The sequence below is a fragment of the Apodemus sylvaticus genome, chromosome 2, assembly GCF_947179515.1.
Source record: "Apodemus sylvaticus chromosome 2, mApoSyl1.1, whole genome shotgun sequence".
Taxonomy (NCBI): Eukaryota; Metazoa; Chordata; class Mammalia; order Rodentia; family Muridae; genus Apodemus; species Apodemus sylvaticus.
This window is the reverse complement of record NC_067473.1, coordinates 144309161-144323410: the sequence shown is the minus strand read 5'-3', so window position 1 is coordinate 144323410 and position 14250 is coordinate 144309161. Positions and strand designations below refer to the sequence as shown.

Below are 14250 nucleotides of genomic sequence, written 5' to 3'. Positions count from 1 at the left end.
GCCCACTGTCCCATATCCCCTGTGGAAGGTGAACTGCCCACTGTCCCGTATCCCCTGTAGAAGGTGAACGTGCCCACTGTCCTGTATCCCCTGTGGATAGCGAACATGCCCACTGTCCTGTATCCCATGTGCCACTTTGCCCACCCCCCCAGGCCCCATCGCCCGCCCAGTGCTCATGTTTGGATTAGAACAGACCTCACAGGCGTGGCATTGCTGACACGTATCCTTTTAGTTCCAGTTCAGACATCATAAGAGATCTTCTGGAAGAAGAGGAAGCCTGGGAAGCGGCTCACAAGTGAGTTCCCACGATCAGCAAGCGAGTATACTTCGGCCTAAGACATGAGATTTCTCTAGAGCTGCTTTTTACACAAATAGTTGTGCTTTCTTCTCTTAAGAGAATACCAATCCAGGTGGAAGGCAAAGGTCTCTGCTGTGTTTCTTGTTTGTGTGTTCTCGCTGTGGAACTGGAGTCCTCACACAGTAACGATTTACTTGTATGATGTCAGGGCTATGTCCACATTATTTCTTTGGACAGTGATAGTCTGTTTCGCAAAGTCTCAGAGCAAATAAATATCAGTCCCCATGACTGAGGTGACTGTCTGCTTCTGCTGCCTCCTCCCTCCTTGTCTGGAGCCACCCTTTGTCCTTCTTTGTCTTACACAGACTGCTGCTCCCTCTCAGCTGTGTCTTTCTCAGTTTGTTCTCAGTGTACAGTGGGAGCCTTTGCAGCTGCAGGTAATTCTCCTTCCATAGGTGATGTCAACTTTCGGTGTGTTTCTTTATCTTCCATTTTCACTCTTGGAAGGCCTCCAGGTTGCTAAATCCAGAGGTCATTTTCAAAATTCACTTTCTTTGTCTAATTAGCAGTACTTTTATACTAAGCAGGAAGATCAGAAATTCAAAGTCATTCTCAGCAAGTATCAAGTTTGAGGCCAGCCTGGGCTACACGAGACTCTGTCTTATAAATGATGATGGCGATGGTGATAATGATGGTGGTGGTTGCAGCCGCAGTGGCAGCTACATTAGACCCTGTCTTATAGGTGGTGGTGGGGGTGGTGGGGGTGGGGGGGTGGTGGTGATGTTTTAAGATAAGTAGAACAAATTTAAAGTGGATTAAAATACTGCAATAGAAGATATCTGGAAAACACCAAAGACAGAACAACAAAGAAAGCTCCACATAAATTCTGCTTTCTGGGTGATTGCAGGAATGGGTTATACAACCTAATTAGAATTAGACAACTGTAGAACAGATTGAAAAAGTATGTACTGTGCTCCTTTGCTTTCCCTATAAAGAACGATTTTATAATTCTAAGACACCAATACATTGAAAACAAAAGAATAGAAAAAGATATGCCATAGACATTTCAATCAGGGCTAACATGTGAGTGTCAGACAAGGTAGACTTGAAGGTAAAGCTGTAACGGAGCCAAAGACATTTATAAAGCTTGAAAAGGTCAATCTATCAAGAAGACAAAGTGAACATGTATACATGTGACAAGTCATAGACTACATGAAGCAAAATGTGACCACAGGCAACAAGGAGGGAAATTTCACCACCACCACCACCACCACCACCACTACCCCCCACCAAAGTCAAAAAACAAAAAATAAAACCTATTGCCATGGACTGAGACGTGTTCTCACCACGCCCTTTGTGGGTAGAGGGCCGCGGCTGCAGTGAGCGGCAGAGCTGCATGCTGATGGTGCCCCACTCACCAGTATCATCCTGCCTTCCTCCCTCAGGGAACAGTGTGGTACCGCAAGAGAAGACCGCGTCTCACGCTCTCCAGGTGCTGGCGCATCACTGCTCCTCTAGGGTGCTCTTCTGCCAGGAGTGGCGTTCAGACAGACTGCCTGGGATTGCAGTCTGTCATCTTTTTGCCTTGTTTAGTTTTGCCTTTTCATTTTCATTTACTGTTTCTCAAAGTACAGGTTTTAGTTTTGATGAAATGTATTATGTCTGTTTTATTATTTTTGTCCAACCTAGGAAACCTTTTCCCAACCCTAAATCACCAAGATTTTTTTTTTTTATGGCTTAGGTTTTGCATTAAGGTTTGTAACCTATTTCAGGTACATTTTTATGGAGATAACTGGTTTGGTGGTTCTTTTTGGCATAAGGCTTTCCCATTGCTACAGCACTAGGTATTGAAGAGATGACCATGTCTGTTTCATATGTATGTATACATTTGTTTCTGGAATCACCTTTGTGTTCTATTGAGCATAAAGATATCTTAAATACTTTGTTAGTTGTTGTTCAATAATGTTTTAAATCAGTAATGTGAGACTTTTAAAATAAATGTAATGGTTTGTATTAGGGTTCATTTGTTGTTATATTTCTTTTAAAATAAATGTATAATATGGCAGAGGAAGGAATACTGTAGCTGCCTGGTAGAATATTGACCCGAGCCTGGGACTGGGCTGCCTGTGCTTATTTCCACTTGACATGTAGGTTCTGCTGAGCTCTTCTGGCTTTTAAATCTGTGATAACCCATTGCAGAGTGGGACTCTCCTGGTAAAGAGGCTCAGAGTCTTAGTTAGCATCCACACGGGACTCTCGCATCACATACTAAGTGGCTTAAACCACAGCTCTAGAGGCTGGAAATCAAAGATCAAGGTGGCGATAGAATTGATCACTGAATACTACTGAACCCAGAAATATACAAAATACAAATTTAAAAACAAACCCTCAGTTCAAACAAACCCTTCTCATCTATTTGTGTAGCATACTTCTTTCTCCAAACAACATCTCTGCATTGACTATATTGGTATACCCTCTGGGTGGGAGTTTGGCCAAGGTTAAACTTTATTCTTTTATTAAACTGCAGCCCTGGGTTGAGATCGACAAACCATGACCTATGAGCCAGATCTGCTCCACTGTCTGATTTTTGTTAATAATTTTTTTTTTTTTAAGAACACAGCCATACATTCCTTTAGCCATTGGTTCACGTTGCTTCTTTGTTGTTCATGTTACAACAGAGCCAAGTAGTTGCAGCAGACATTGAATTGTCAAAGTTATGAGTATTTAGACCACTATAGAAATTTTGCTAGCCCTTGTTCCAAATCAGAAGAATCTCAACCATTTGGTTAAGTACACTACTGGCTGATGACTTACTATGACCCACCCTAGCAAAAGTGGGGGAGCATTAGGAATCTCTGTACATTTTATCAGAATTTCTTTAGCCCTCTTGCATCTGACCCTTCTGGATAAGAAGACTGGATAAATATGGAAGATCATTTAAACAGGTGACATTCAAACTAATGGGAAAGGGCACACTGATTTTTGTGGAGGGGAAGGGTACTAACATAGATACCTGAACAGAGGAACTTGGTGGAATCTGACTTTCAAAGCAACATAAAAGGCTCCTCACCCTGAAAAATGCCATTGTGAGAGTCTCCCAGATTGTTGCAACTACCTTAGGTTTTCTTGCCTGCTCTCTTGTCAGATACCTGGGATCATAATTTGATCTTCATTCATCGTGGCCTTCTTCTGAACTGTTAAGCAGATCCTGCTCTTTCCCACCAGAAGCATGTTATTACCTGCAGATGAGAACGGCTTCACCATTCTCATTCTGTCACTCAGTCTTCTACCCTATTGCTAGCATGTACAGATGAGATGGGTCTTACTGGTGGTCAGATGGTCTTAAAATCTAAGAGTGGATCTGGTTATTTGAACTGAGTAAGAAATCTTGATGTATACTCACTGACCAGACAGTCTTGTAGAAAATGTCATCAACTTGGGTACCCCAGTTGGTGCTGATGCCAGTTTGAGGGAAAACAGCAGTTATAAATACCACTTTCTCCTCAGGAGTGCTACTTGTATGAAAGCCTGATGATATATCCCTTCCAATCAGAAACATGACTAACGCACTAGTAGTAATCATTATCAATTTTTAAGAATTCAAAGAAGCACCACTGATCAAAGCTATTGTTTGTTACCTGGGGAGAGCTTTCTTGAGGAATGTGAATGGTAGTGTATGCATACCCTGCTATTCCTACAGTAAGAACCATCCAATTATTTGCCTCTGGAAGGTATTGAGACACTGCAGAGATTCTATGTGGCTTTCTGAGGTAGCCACTAAAGGCTTATAACATTGTTCTGCTTGCTGGATCTAAGACCCTTGTTGTGTGAAATATTAGGAAAGTAGAACCTGCACATTTCCACACATGTGCCTCTGCCCCGGGAGCCTGGCTGGCCATGCACTGGCAAGCAGTGGCCAACCTGTTTTTATCTCATGGAGATTCTGGCTCTGAACTCCACAATCTCTCTACCAAGCTCACTAGGTTCCCATTGTCGGGTCGCTACCACACCAACCTCGTGCTTCAAACCCCCCACGGCCTTTGTGGTGCACATCTGGCAAACCCACGCTTTGCCACTGTACATTTTTCTCTTGAACCCAGACAAGCTGCCACGTGAAGGAAAACACACCACAAATTTAGTTCAGAAACAAAGGTAACTCAATTTCTGGGTGCAACAACTAAAACCTAATCTTGTAAGACTTATTAAAATCTGATCCCTCTGGTAGTGGATCCTTGTGCATCCGCCATAATACCAGGAAACTCTAGCAGCTACATCTTATTCCTCTACATCTTATCTGGTTCCAAAGAGGACCTAACTCCCTCCTGCTTCCTCTCTTCCTCTCTCCAACGGCTTCTTTATTCATTAGGGGATTAGTTCACAAGAAGCCACCTGAGTTTGTGCCTCATTCCTCATTCCAGACAATTCTCTCCCGGGAGAACAAGCAACACAGAGCCACCTGCAACATACTTGGGTTTACTATTACAAATTTGTTTCATTCTGCTCCTAGACTTTTAATTAAACACTCTGTGAAACAAATAGAATGAACTAATGTCAATTTCTGTCAGTTGACCACAGTGGCTGAAGAACCTCATTTTTCCAGAAGGCCAGGCTGGTACAGAGACTGGGTAGTTATTGGTGGGAGACACATGCCTAAGAGTCTTGCTTTTCTGTTTGTTCTGAAAAGCCAGGCACTTATTCCTCTTGGTGAACACGTGTCTAGGCTCTTTTGTGATAAGTAGCATTGGAAGACTCCTTGTCGAGAAACAAGACAAAATACTGACCATGAAAAAGTTTCCAACACAATGCTTGCTTGTACTGGTGTCACCTTGTGGGAACCGGGTCTGGAGCAGCTCGGACGGACATGTTAGATGCCCTCTGGCTCTGCCTATGATGTGAAACACAAACTGCACTTTCTGCAGAAGCCTATTGCCCTCTGGTGTTTGTGAAGCTGCTGGGCTAATAGTTTGCCCTTAGTTCTCTTAGGCCTTTCCTAATTCTTGGTGCCTTCAGATTTATGAGAACAACAGCACTGTTTCTGTTTCATGCTTTCTAGTCATGGTCCCCTTGTCCTGTGTTTACTCCTATGCATGTTAAATGGATCCAGATTGATAGCCAGTGATCATGCTGGTTTGATGTAAGAAGCTTCCTTTAACATTTCTTATGTTATTTCTTAAGTGTATTAACCATCAATCCTTTCTTAGCTTTTGTCTGTGATATCTTTTCTTAGCTTTCATCTTTAAAAGATGTCTTTGCTGGGGGCCTATTCTAGGTTGACGGTTTTTCTTCTGGCACTTTAAAGCCGCCACTGCATCACCTCAAGGCCTGTCTGGTTTCTGATGAGAAAGAAGCCTACTGGAAACCTTCCTTATTCCTCTATGGAATGTTCCTTTCTCACTGCCTGCCTCCAGAGAGTTTCAGCACTTTGAATATGTATCTAGATATTTTCTATTTGTTATTTGTTAATGGGGGCAGGGCTAACTTCCTTTGGTCTTTATTTGATATCTTTAATTAATTTTTAGAAAACCCAGCTGTGTAATTAATTTTCCGGTTATTTCTTCTTGAGGGATTCTAGTCACACACACATACACACACACACACACACACACACACACAATTTTTTCTTTGTGTTTTAATTTGGACTTAAAATTGTATTTCTACTTTTATGTATGTATGTGTGTAAGAGAGAGTATGTTTGTGTCATGTGTGTGCAGGTTGCAGGTGAAGAGGGCATTGAATCTCCTAGAACTGGAGTTAAAGGTAGTTAAGAGCTAACTCCTTCCATGTTCAGGATCAAGCACTCTTAATCACTGAGCCATCTCTCCAGCCCCTAGTTTGGATGTTTTTTGCTGACATATCTTCTAAATTTACTGAATCATTCATCAGTTTTATACTTTGTACTTAAGTGTCCTTTGAAGAAACATTTCTTCTCTGATACTTTAGAACTTTTCAGTGTTTCCACTTCATTTGTTCATTCTCTGGATGTTCCTTGCCTTTTGTGTTAGAGTCATCAATGTGTATCACTGGTCATGTGGTCTGGTGTGGGTCCAGTATCTGGGCTGCCTCTGCATCCATTGCTTTGTGCATAGCAGTAGGGTCTCTTCCTTGATTCTTCTGTGTCTTAATTTTTGGCCTAAGACTAAACATACTCTGTAGGATGCCAGAGACTGAGCCAAATAGTGTTTGTGGCTAGAAAAAAATTTACTTATGTCTGGCCATTAATGTGGGGAGTTGAGCCAGGTGATGTAGGAGTTGGCCTGGTTGGATTTTAGTGGTTGCTCTGGCTGCCTTGGTCAAAGAATCTGTGAGATCATCAACTTTTGTTTTTTTCCATCAGGAACTCAGAGATTTTTGTCTGAGTTCCAGGGGCCAGTGCATTCCTGTTCTTCACAGAAGAAAAGCATCCTGGGAGACAGACATACTTTCTGCCTACCCCATGCCTGTCTCAGTAGGCACTCCTGTTTCTGGCCTAGTCTAGGATTCCTCATGAGTACCCAACAGAGGAATAAGGCTTGTCAGTGCATGTGGACTCATGTATTTGTCTTTTACTAAAGAACCCATGTAGTTGTGGGTTTTAGCGAAATCATGAATGTGAAAGAAACTGCTTAGTATACTAGGCGTTCCCACAGAATAATGACCATTGTTTTCTGATATCTCATTTCATTTCTTTTTCTTTTTTCTTGTTTTCAGAAATGATCAAAACAGAGAAGTAAGCCCACAACAGAATCGGCGCACTAGAGCCACTGAACGTGTCGAGATTGAACCAAGAAACAAGCGGAATAAGAATTAGTAGGGCTTTTGTCAGCTTTTCCGTACAGTGACCTGAACATGATGTTTTTATTGCCATGTGTGGTTTCATATTTAGCAATATCCGAGGAAGATTTTTAAGTCTAAATGCAATAGTTAATTCATTTTCATTCTTCTTCGCCTTCCTGAACAACAACAACAACAACAACAACAACAACAGCAACAAAATCAAAAACAGAAAGAGAAGTTCTGAAATGACCCATCTTGGTCAGTGGCTTCTTTCCTTGCCTTTAAGACATTTCTCCACTACGATCACATCCGCCAGCTTTGCAGAGTATATATTTCTTTGCAGGAGTGTTTGCCTTGCTTTGACTTCTCTGTTTCAGGATGTTTTAAAGTCATTTTTCAGTTTTTTTTCACTGGGGAACAAACCTCAGAAGCAGCTTCTTTTCATCCTCTTGACAGTAACAAGCCTACTGTGAGAATCTGCATGCTTTCGTCATAGACCACACCCTGGGAGGAAGCCTGGTGCCGGGCCACCAGCAGCTACTGCTTAGTACCCAAGTTAAATGTGTTTACATGTAGAGTAGGTTTATAATGGAAATCACAAATCCAGGGAAGTTAGTATTGTGATTTCAGGGGACAGTCACAATGACTCTGGAACATATGTGTGTAATTCTGGAGTAGCACTTAAAAATTATTACTCCAAGTGTTTCCCACTGGGGTCAGGCAGGTCTCTAACACTTTGAATCCCAGCTGTTAAACAAACAGACAAAAAAGTAAAATAAATGGATTTTATCAATGAATATACAATTGGTAACGTCCTTGAAACAGTGTCTTGTGAGTATTTGAATAGAGGCTATAAATTTTTATATTGCATTTCTCATAAAATTTGTTAATGTGTGAAAAATGCCTTCAGTTCCCAGTTTCACCTGCTTTTGGCATTTCAAATTATCCTGCCCCTATGTCAGCCACTCAGACACATGGTCTTTTACTTACTGCAGCACTATGGCTGTGGTACCAGTCTGTTGCTGATGGGAAAACGGGCTTCTCCTCTTCAGATAATAGCTCTGTGGACACAGGCTTTTTGCTGTACTTTGGAACGTCTGGCACATACGCACGCACGCAGGCACACATGCACGCACGAGCTTCTGGCATGTACACACATGCATGCATGCCTCTATCTCTCTCTCTCTCTCTCTCTCTCTCTCTCTCTCTCTCACACACACACACACACACTATAGCTGTTTAGCTACTATATAACTAAATTTTGTTACCATTAGGAGTTGCAATGTAAATATCTGTTTGATGGCCTTACATCTCTCCCTCTCCTTCCCTCTCCCTCCCCCTCTCCCTTTCCCTTTCCCTCTCGCTCTCCTTTTTCCTCCCCCTCCTCCTCTCTCTGTCTCTGTCTCTGTCTCTCTCTTTCCCTCTCTCTCTCTCTCTGTCTCTGTGTGTCTGTATCTGTGTGGGGGTGTTGGTATGGGGTCTCATTATGACTAGAGTTGAATGTTTTCACACTGACAGTGCCATTAGTTTTCCTCATGTGTTCTGTGAGTTTGGGAAATGGACAGCAAGACCACTCACTGAATGATGAAGCAGTGAGCAGGGTTAACATCGCCGTGTTTTAGATCACTGAGTTACCAGTGAATGCCATGTTGCATTAAAAAAAAAATGACATAATCTGCCATCCATTAAACTGGAAGCAATTACTGTTGTGGCAAAAGCATTTTACAAAGGAGAGGAGAAACACAAGCTGGGCACCCCGGCATGTGAATTCGGACAGTAAGCTCTCAGTCACGGTACTGAGTAGTGGGGATGTAGTGATGGTGAGGGTTCATTGCGCTGTGAAAACAGTTCTCAGTGGGATAGATAGGAGTGTTTGTTCCTCAAGGACAGAGGAGCTGAAGTGGAGATGGTTTTGTTTATTATGACTGAGGGGCTGTGGGCAGGGGCCTGGGCTTCTGTCAAGCATCATCCTCCTTATCACAGTGAGCATTGATTTTCCTCATGGTTCTAGGGGCTGGAAGGCTAGATCAATAGGCTGTCTCCTGAGGCCTCTCTCCTTGTCTCGTAGACAGTGGCCTTCTCAGAGTGTCCTTAGATGTTCTCTCTGCACGTGTGTCTGTCTCATCTCTCCCTGTGAGGATACCCATCATGCTGGATCACACCATTCTTGTGACCTCACTTTATTTTTTAATGAGTCTCTAAATATAGTCTTGCAGCTAGGACTTACTACATGTATGGACTTAACTACATTTATGTCTGGGGCCCGTAATACCCCTTAGGATTTATCTAGACCAGGGTTCTCAAACTTCCTAATGCTGTGACCCTTTAATACAGTACCTCACATTGTGGTGACCCCCAAGAATAAAATTGTTTTCCATTGCTCCTATATAACTGCAAATCTTGTTACCATTATGAGTTGCAATGTAAATATCTGTGGGTTTGGTGGTCTTAGGTGAGCCCTGTGAAAGGCTTTCTCCATCCCCAAATGGGTTACAACCCATAGATTGAGAACTGCTGGTCTAGGCTAACACCACAGCAGTACCAAGATGAACTAACGTGGACCATACATAGTCCTGGCATACTACCTTCTGTGTCACTCTTTCCACCTCATCTTCCACAGGGCGCCCTGAGAGCTGAGGGGAGGGTTTTGATTGGAAACATCCTGACTAGGAATGAGTGCTCCAAAGTTTATTACTCTCTGCATCTTGGCAACCTGATGGTCTCCATGTTTGCTGCCATCTACTGCAGGAGGAAGCATCTCTGATGATGGCTGAGCAAGGCATTGAGTATAGCAGGATCTAGTTAGGACGCACTTGATTGCTACACTCCTCAAGCAGAGCAGTAGTAGTAGTTAGTTTTCCCCTTGGTCCCTGGTCTATCTAGTCTCAGGTTCTTGGCCGTCCATGCAGCACTGTGGGTTCTATCTCATGGAGTGAGACTTAAGTCCTGTCAGATATTGGTTGGTTACTCCCACAAGGTCTGTTCCACTGATGCACCAGCACAGCTTAGATGCAGCTCACCATTGTAGATGGAAGGGTGTGTGGCTTGGTTGGTGTTTACCTTTCTCCTTTGATAGTGAACAGAACACTTTCCAGTACCACAAGCATAGTCCCTTAGGAGTGAAAACTCTAGGAAGGCACTAGCATGACTTCTCCATGTCCAATGACTGTTAAGTGCCATGTTCAGCAATGGGGACTTCCTGTCAGGTTATGGAGCACAACCGGTACTGCAATAGGACCCCTTTGGCCAACAAGTCAATTAGATGTAATCCATTGCCAATACTAAAAGCTTCATTTAGTAACTAGAGTCATCCAGTTGGTGTTGGTGGCAATTTCATTTAGATCTTCTATTCTACTATATTGGGTTTCTATACAACACCTCAAAGGGTCCTGAAGTTTAGCTGTCCTATATTCCTTCCCTTGTCTCTGTCTTCTCTGTCCCTCCACATTTGACCTTTCTGTTCCAGACCCTGTCTCTCAACCATCCATAAATATGTAATCCTATTTTTATGGAAATCTGTCCCTTTCCCCTAATCCCTAACCTTATACCTAAGCTATGGTTATACAGATTGTAGTGTTAATCGCTAACATCCACATATAAGTTAATATGTACCCTGTTTCTCTTTCTGGTGCTGGCTCACCCAATCAAGAATGACTTTTTCTAGCACCATCCATTTTCCTGCAAGTTTTATGATTTCTTTTTTTCTGTTTTTAGCTGTTAAGTAGTAGCTGATTATGTACATGTCCTACATTTTCTTTATCCCTCTATCTGTTGAGAGATACCTTTGATATTTCCAATTTCTGGCTATTATGAATAGAACATCAATGAACATGGTTGAGCAAGTGTCTCTATAGTAGGATGAAGCATCCTTTGGACATATGCCCAAGAGAGGTATCGCGAGGTAGATTGATTCCCAGCCTCCTGAGGGCAACCACACTGATTCCATAGTGGCTGTACAAGTTTGCATTCCCCCAGCAGCCCATAAATGTTCACTTTGCTCCAAATCCTAGCCAACATGAGTTGTCATGAGTGTTACTGATCTTAGCCATTTTGAGAGGCATAGGCTAGAATCTCAAAATAGTTTTGATTTGAATTTCCCTGAGTACAAAGATGCTGAACATTTCTTTGTTTCTCAGTCATTTGAGTTTATTTTATTGAGATTTGTCTGCTTAGATATGTACTCCATTTTACATTCTTTTTTTATTTCCTTAATATTTTAATATAAAAACAAAATTTTACAGATTAGAATACATAATAAAAACTTATTTTTCATCTTTTATTGAGTTCCAAGTGCTTTTTTGTATTTTCCCTTGTTTGTTTCTTTTTATTGAAAAAGGAAGTAAAAACATTTTATGATAAAATGAAAGATTTACACGGAAAATATTTCTGACAAAATTGAAGAAATATATAGAAAAACATGTTAAAATTGACAATTTTCATGGAAAATTAAAGATTAAAATGGTAGACATAAAAACATTGCTAAATTATTTGAAAAAGGAAGTAGAAACGTATGATAGAATTGAAGATTTATGTGGAAAAATATTTCTGATAAAATTGTAGAAAAATATAGAATAACATTTTTTTCCCCCGAGACAGGGTTTCTCTGTGTAGCCCTGGCTGTCCTGGAACTCACTCTATAGTCCACACTGGCCTCGAACTCAGAAATCCGCCTGCCTCTGCCTCCCAAGTGCTGGGATTAAAGGCCTGCGCTGCCACCACCGCCCAGCTAGAATAACATGTTAAAATTGAAGATTATCATGGAAAATTACAGATAAAATGGTAGGTATAAAAATATTCCTAAGTTGATTGAAAGTGAAATTATAAACATTTTCTGATAAAATTGAAGATTTCCATGGAAAACATCTCTGATAATATTGAAGAAAAATATAGAAAAACACATTAAGATTGACTAGTTCATGGAAAAATTATACAGATAAGATAGTAGGCATAAAAATACTCCTAAATTGATTGAAAGTGGACTTATAAACATTTTCTGATAAAATTGAAGATTTGCATGGAAAAATATCTGATAAAATTGAAGAAAATATAGAAAAACATGTTAAGATTAATTATTTCATGGAAAAATTATACAGATAAGATGGTAGGCATAAAACTATTCGTAAGTTGATTGAAAGTGGAATTATAAACATTTTCTGATAAAATTGAAGATTTACATGGAAAATATTTCTGATAAAATTGAAGAAATATAGAAAAAACATGTTAAAACTGAAGATTATCGTGGAAAATAATATAGATAAAATGGTAGACATAAAAACATTACTAAATTAATTGAAAGACGAATTACAAACATTTTCTGATAAAATTGAAGATTTACATGAAAAATATTTCTGTTAGTCTATTTATTTTTGGGGGGGAATTGAGTCATTGATGTTAAGAGATATTAAGGAATAGTGATTGTTACTTCCTGTTATTTTTGACATTATTTTTATGCTTGTATGATTACTTTCTTTTGGGTTTGTTGGAAGGAGATTACTTCCTTACTTTTTCTAGGGTGTAGTTTCCCTCCTTGTGTTGGCATTTTCCATCTATTATCCCTTGTAGGGCTGGATCTGTGGAAAGATATTGTGTAATTTTGGTTTTATCATGGAATATCTTGTTTTCTTCATCTATGGTGATTGAGAGTTTTTCTGATGTGGGTGGAATAAATAGGACTATCACCAAAATGCATTGTATGAAATTCTCAAAGAATTAGTAAAAAAAAAAAAATTAAAATATATTCTTATATATTATTGATGTAAAGAAGTTTTTATTATATAGGGATCTTTTACTAAGTGACTTTAATGAATTCTGCTAACTACAATATGTCTGCCAATACTGCAATACTGTGGTTTCACCCATAGAGCATTATCTAATTTGTCATTAATAGTTTTTTTCTTTACAGCTGGCAAACTACAAAATGGGAAAAATTTATTCCAACTACAAATTCAACAAAGGACTGGTACCAAACTTTTTTTTTTTTTTTTTTTTGGTTTTTTTTTTGGTTTTTTGGATTTGGTTTTTTCGAGACAGGGTTTCTTTGTATAGCCCTGGCTGTCCTGGAACTCACTCTGTAGACCAGGCTGGCCTTGAACTCAGAAATCCACCTGTCTCTGCCTCCCAGAGTGCTGGGATTACAGGCGTGAGGGAAAGCATTGACCTCGACCTCGTTAAATATTAATTGACGTCCTTTTCAGGGGAGGGGGAAATAGACTGCATTATTATTTTAAGGACAGTCTCTCAACGTCAACCTCTATGCAGTCAGGTGTGCTTTCAGGGAACTCAGAAGCAGGACATTACCTTTTTTCTCTTGCAGTGCCTTGCCTCGCACCTCATAACTGGTGTCCATGTTTATTTAATGAACAAACATGCATATATCTGAGTTCTATGCAGCTCCATCTTTGGAGATCCACTGGTAAAGTAAATGTCCTGTGAATGTGACCTGGCAGGCCTGCACAGCCACCCATCGTGGAGCCCTGGAAGCCGTTGCTGTAGCAGCCCACCTTCGAATGCTGTATCTGAGAGATAACTGCTTGAAACACAAAAGAGATTAAAAGGAAAAAAAACTGCTTGGACTGTTTCTCTGGAAGACCCGTGGTATTTAATTTGGTTGTAAATTAGTAGCTCAGGAATAAAACCTGGCTTGCAAATTAATGGCCAGAGGAAAAGGAGCCTACCTTCCCAATATGGGAGAAGCAGCTTTAAGAACACGATTGAATTAGTCATACTTACCAGCTAATTCAGGGTCTCTATTTCCCTGCCATATCAATCTTTTTGACATCCATCAGGCTCCATCTTCTTTTTGAGAGAAAATATAAACAGAACATCTTCATATTAAAACAGGGTCTGGACCGTTCCATGTATTAGTTAAAGAGTCCCGCCATTTAACCATGGCATAGGAATTAGAAGTGTCAAGATGCCAATGGAGATCTGCTGTAGACTGACCTTTAGCATCAGTTTGCAAGAAATTCAAAACAAACAAAAGCAAGGTGTGCTTTGGGTGATCTAGAAGGGTATAGTTTCCCCTTCTTTGTTTTAAAAAGTCAATTTTTAAGAGTGTGATGTGCACGCTCAATAATTCCTTAGCCCATTGGGTTATAAGGAATTCTAGTTTTATGTTTAATACCAAATTCTTTACAAAACGAGATGAAGTTATTGCCAGTGTAGGCTGGTCCATTGTCCGTCTTAATGACTTTGGGTAC

At 40.5% G+C, this 14250-nt stretch overlaps 1 protein-coding gene across 2 annotated transcripts in view; it reads left to right on the top strand.

Moving 5' to 3' along the window:
• Positions 1 to 12801, top strand: part of Rad18 (RAD18 E3 ubiquitin protein ligase) — an 89001-nt gene extending 76200 nt beyond the window's left edge. Inside the window, exons 12-13 of one of the 2 annotated variants that reach the window (XM_052174486.1) lie at positions 233 to 295; positions 6986 to 12801. In XM_052174486.1, the coding sequence (XP_052030446.1) occupies positions 233 to 295; positions 6986 to 7085 (163 nt within the window). In that variant the 3' untranslated portion in view covers positions 7086 to 12801. The remainder of the gene's footprint in view (positions 1 to 232; positions 296 to 6985) is intronic. The other variant, XM_052174487.1, reaches the window with a different exon arrangement.
• The last annotated feature ends 1449 nt before the right edge of the window (positions 12802 to 14250 follow it).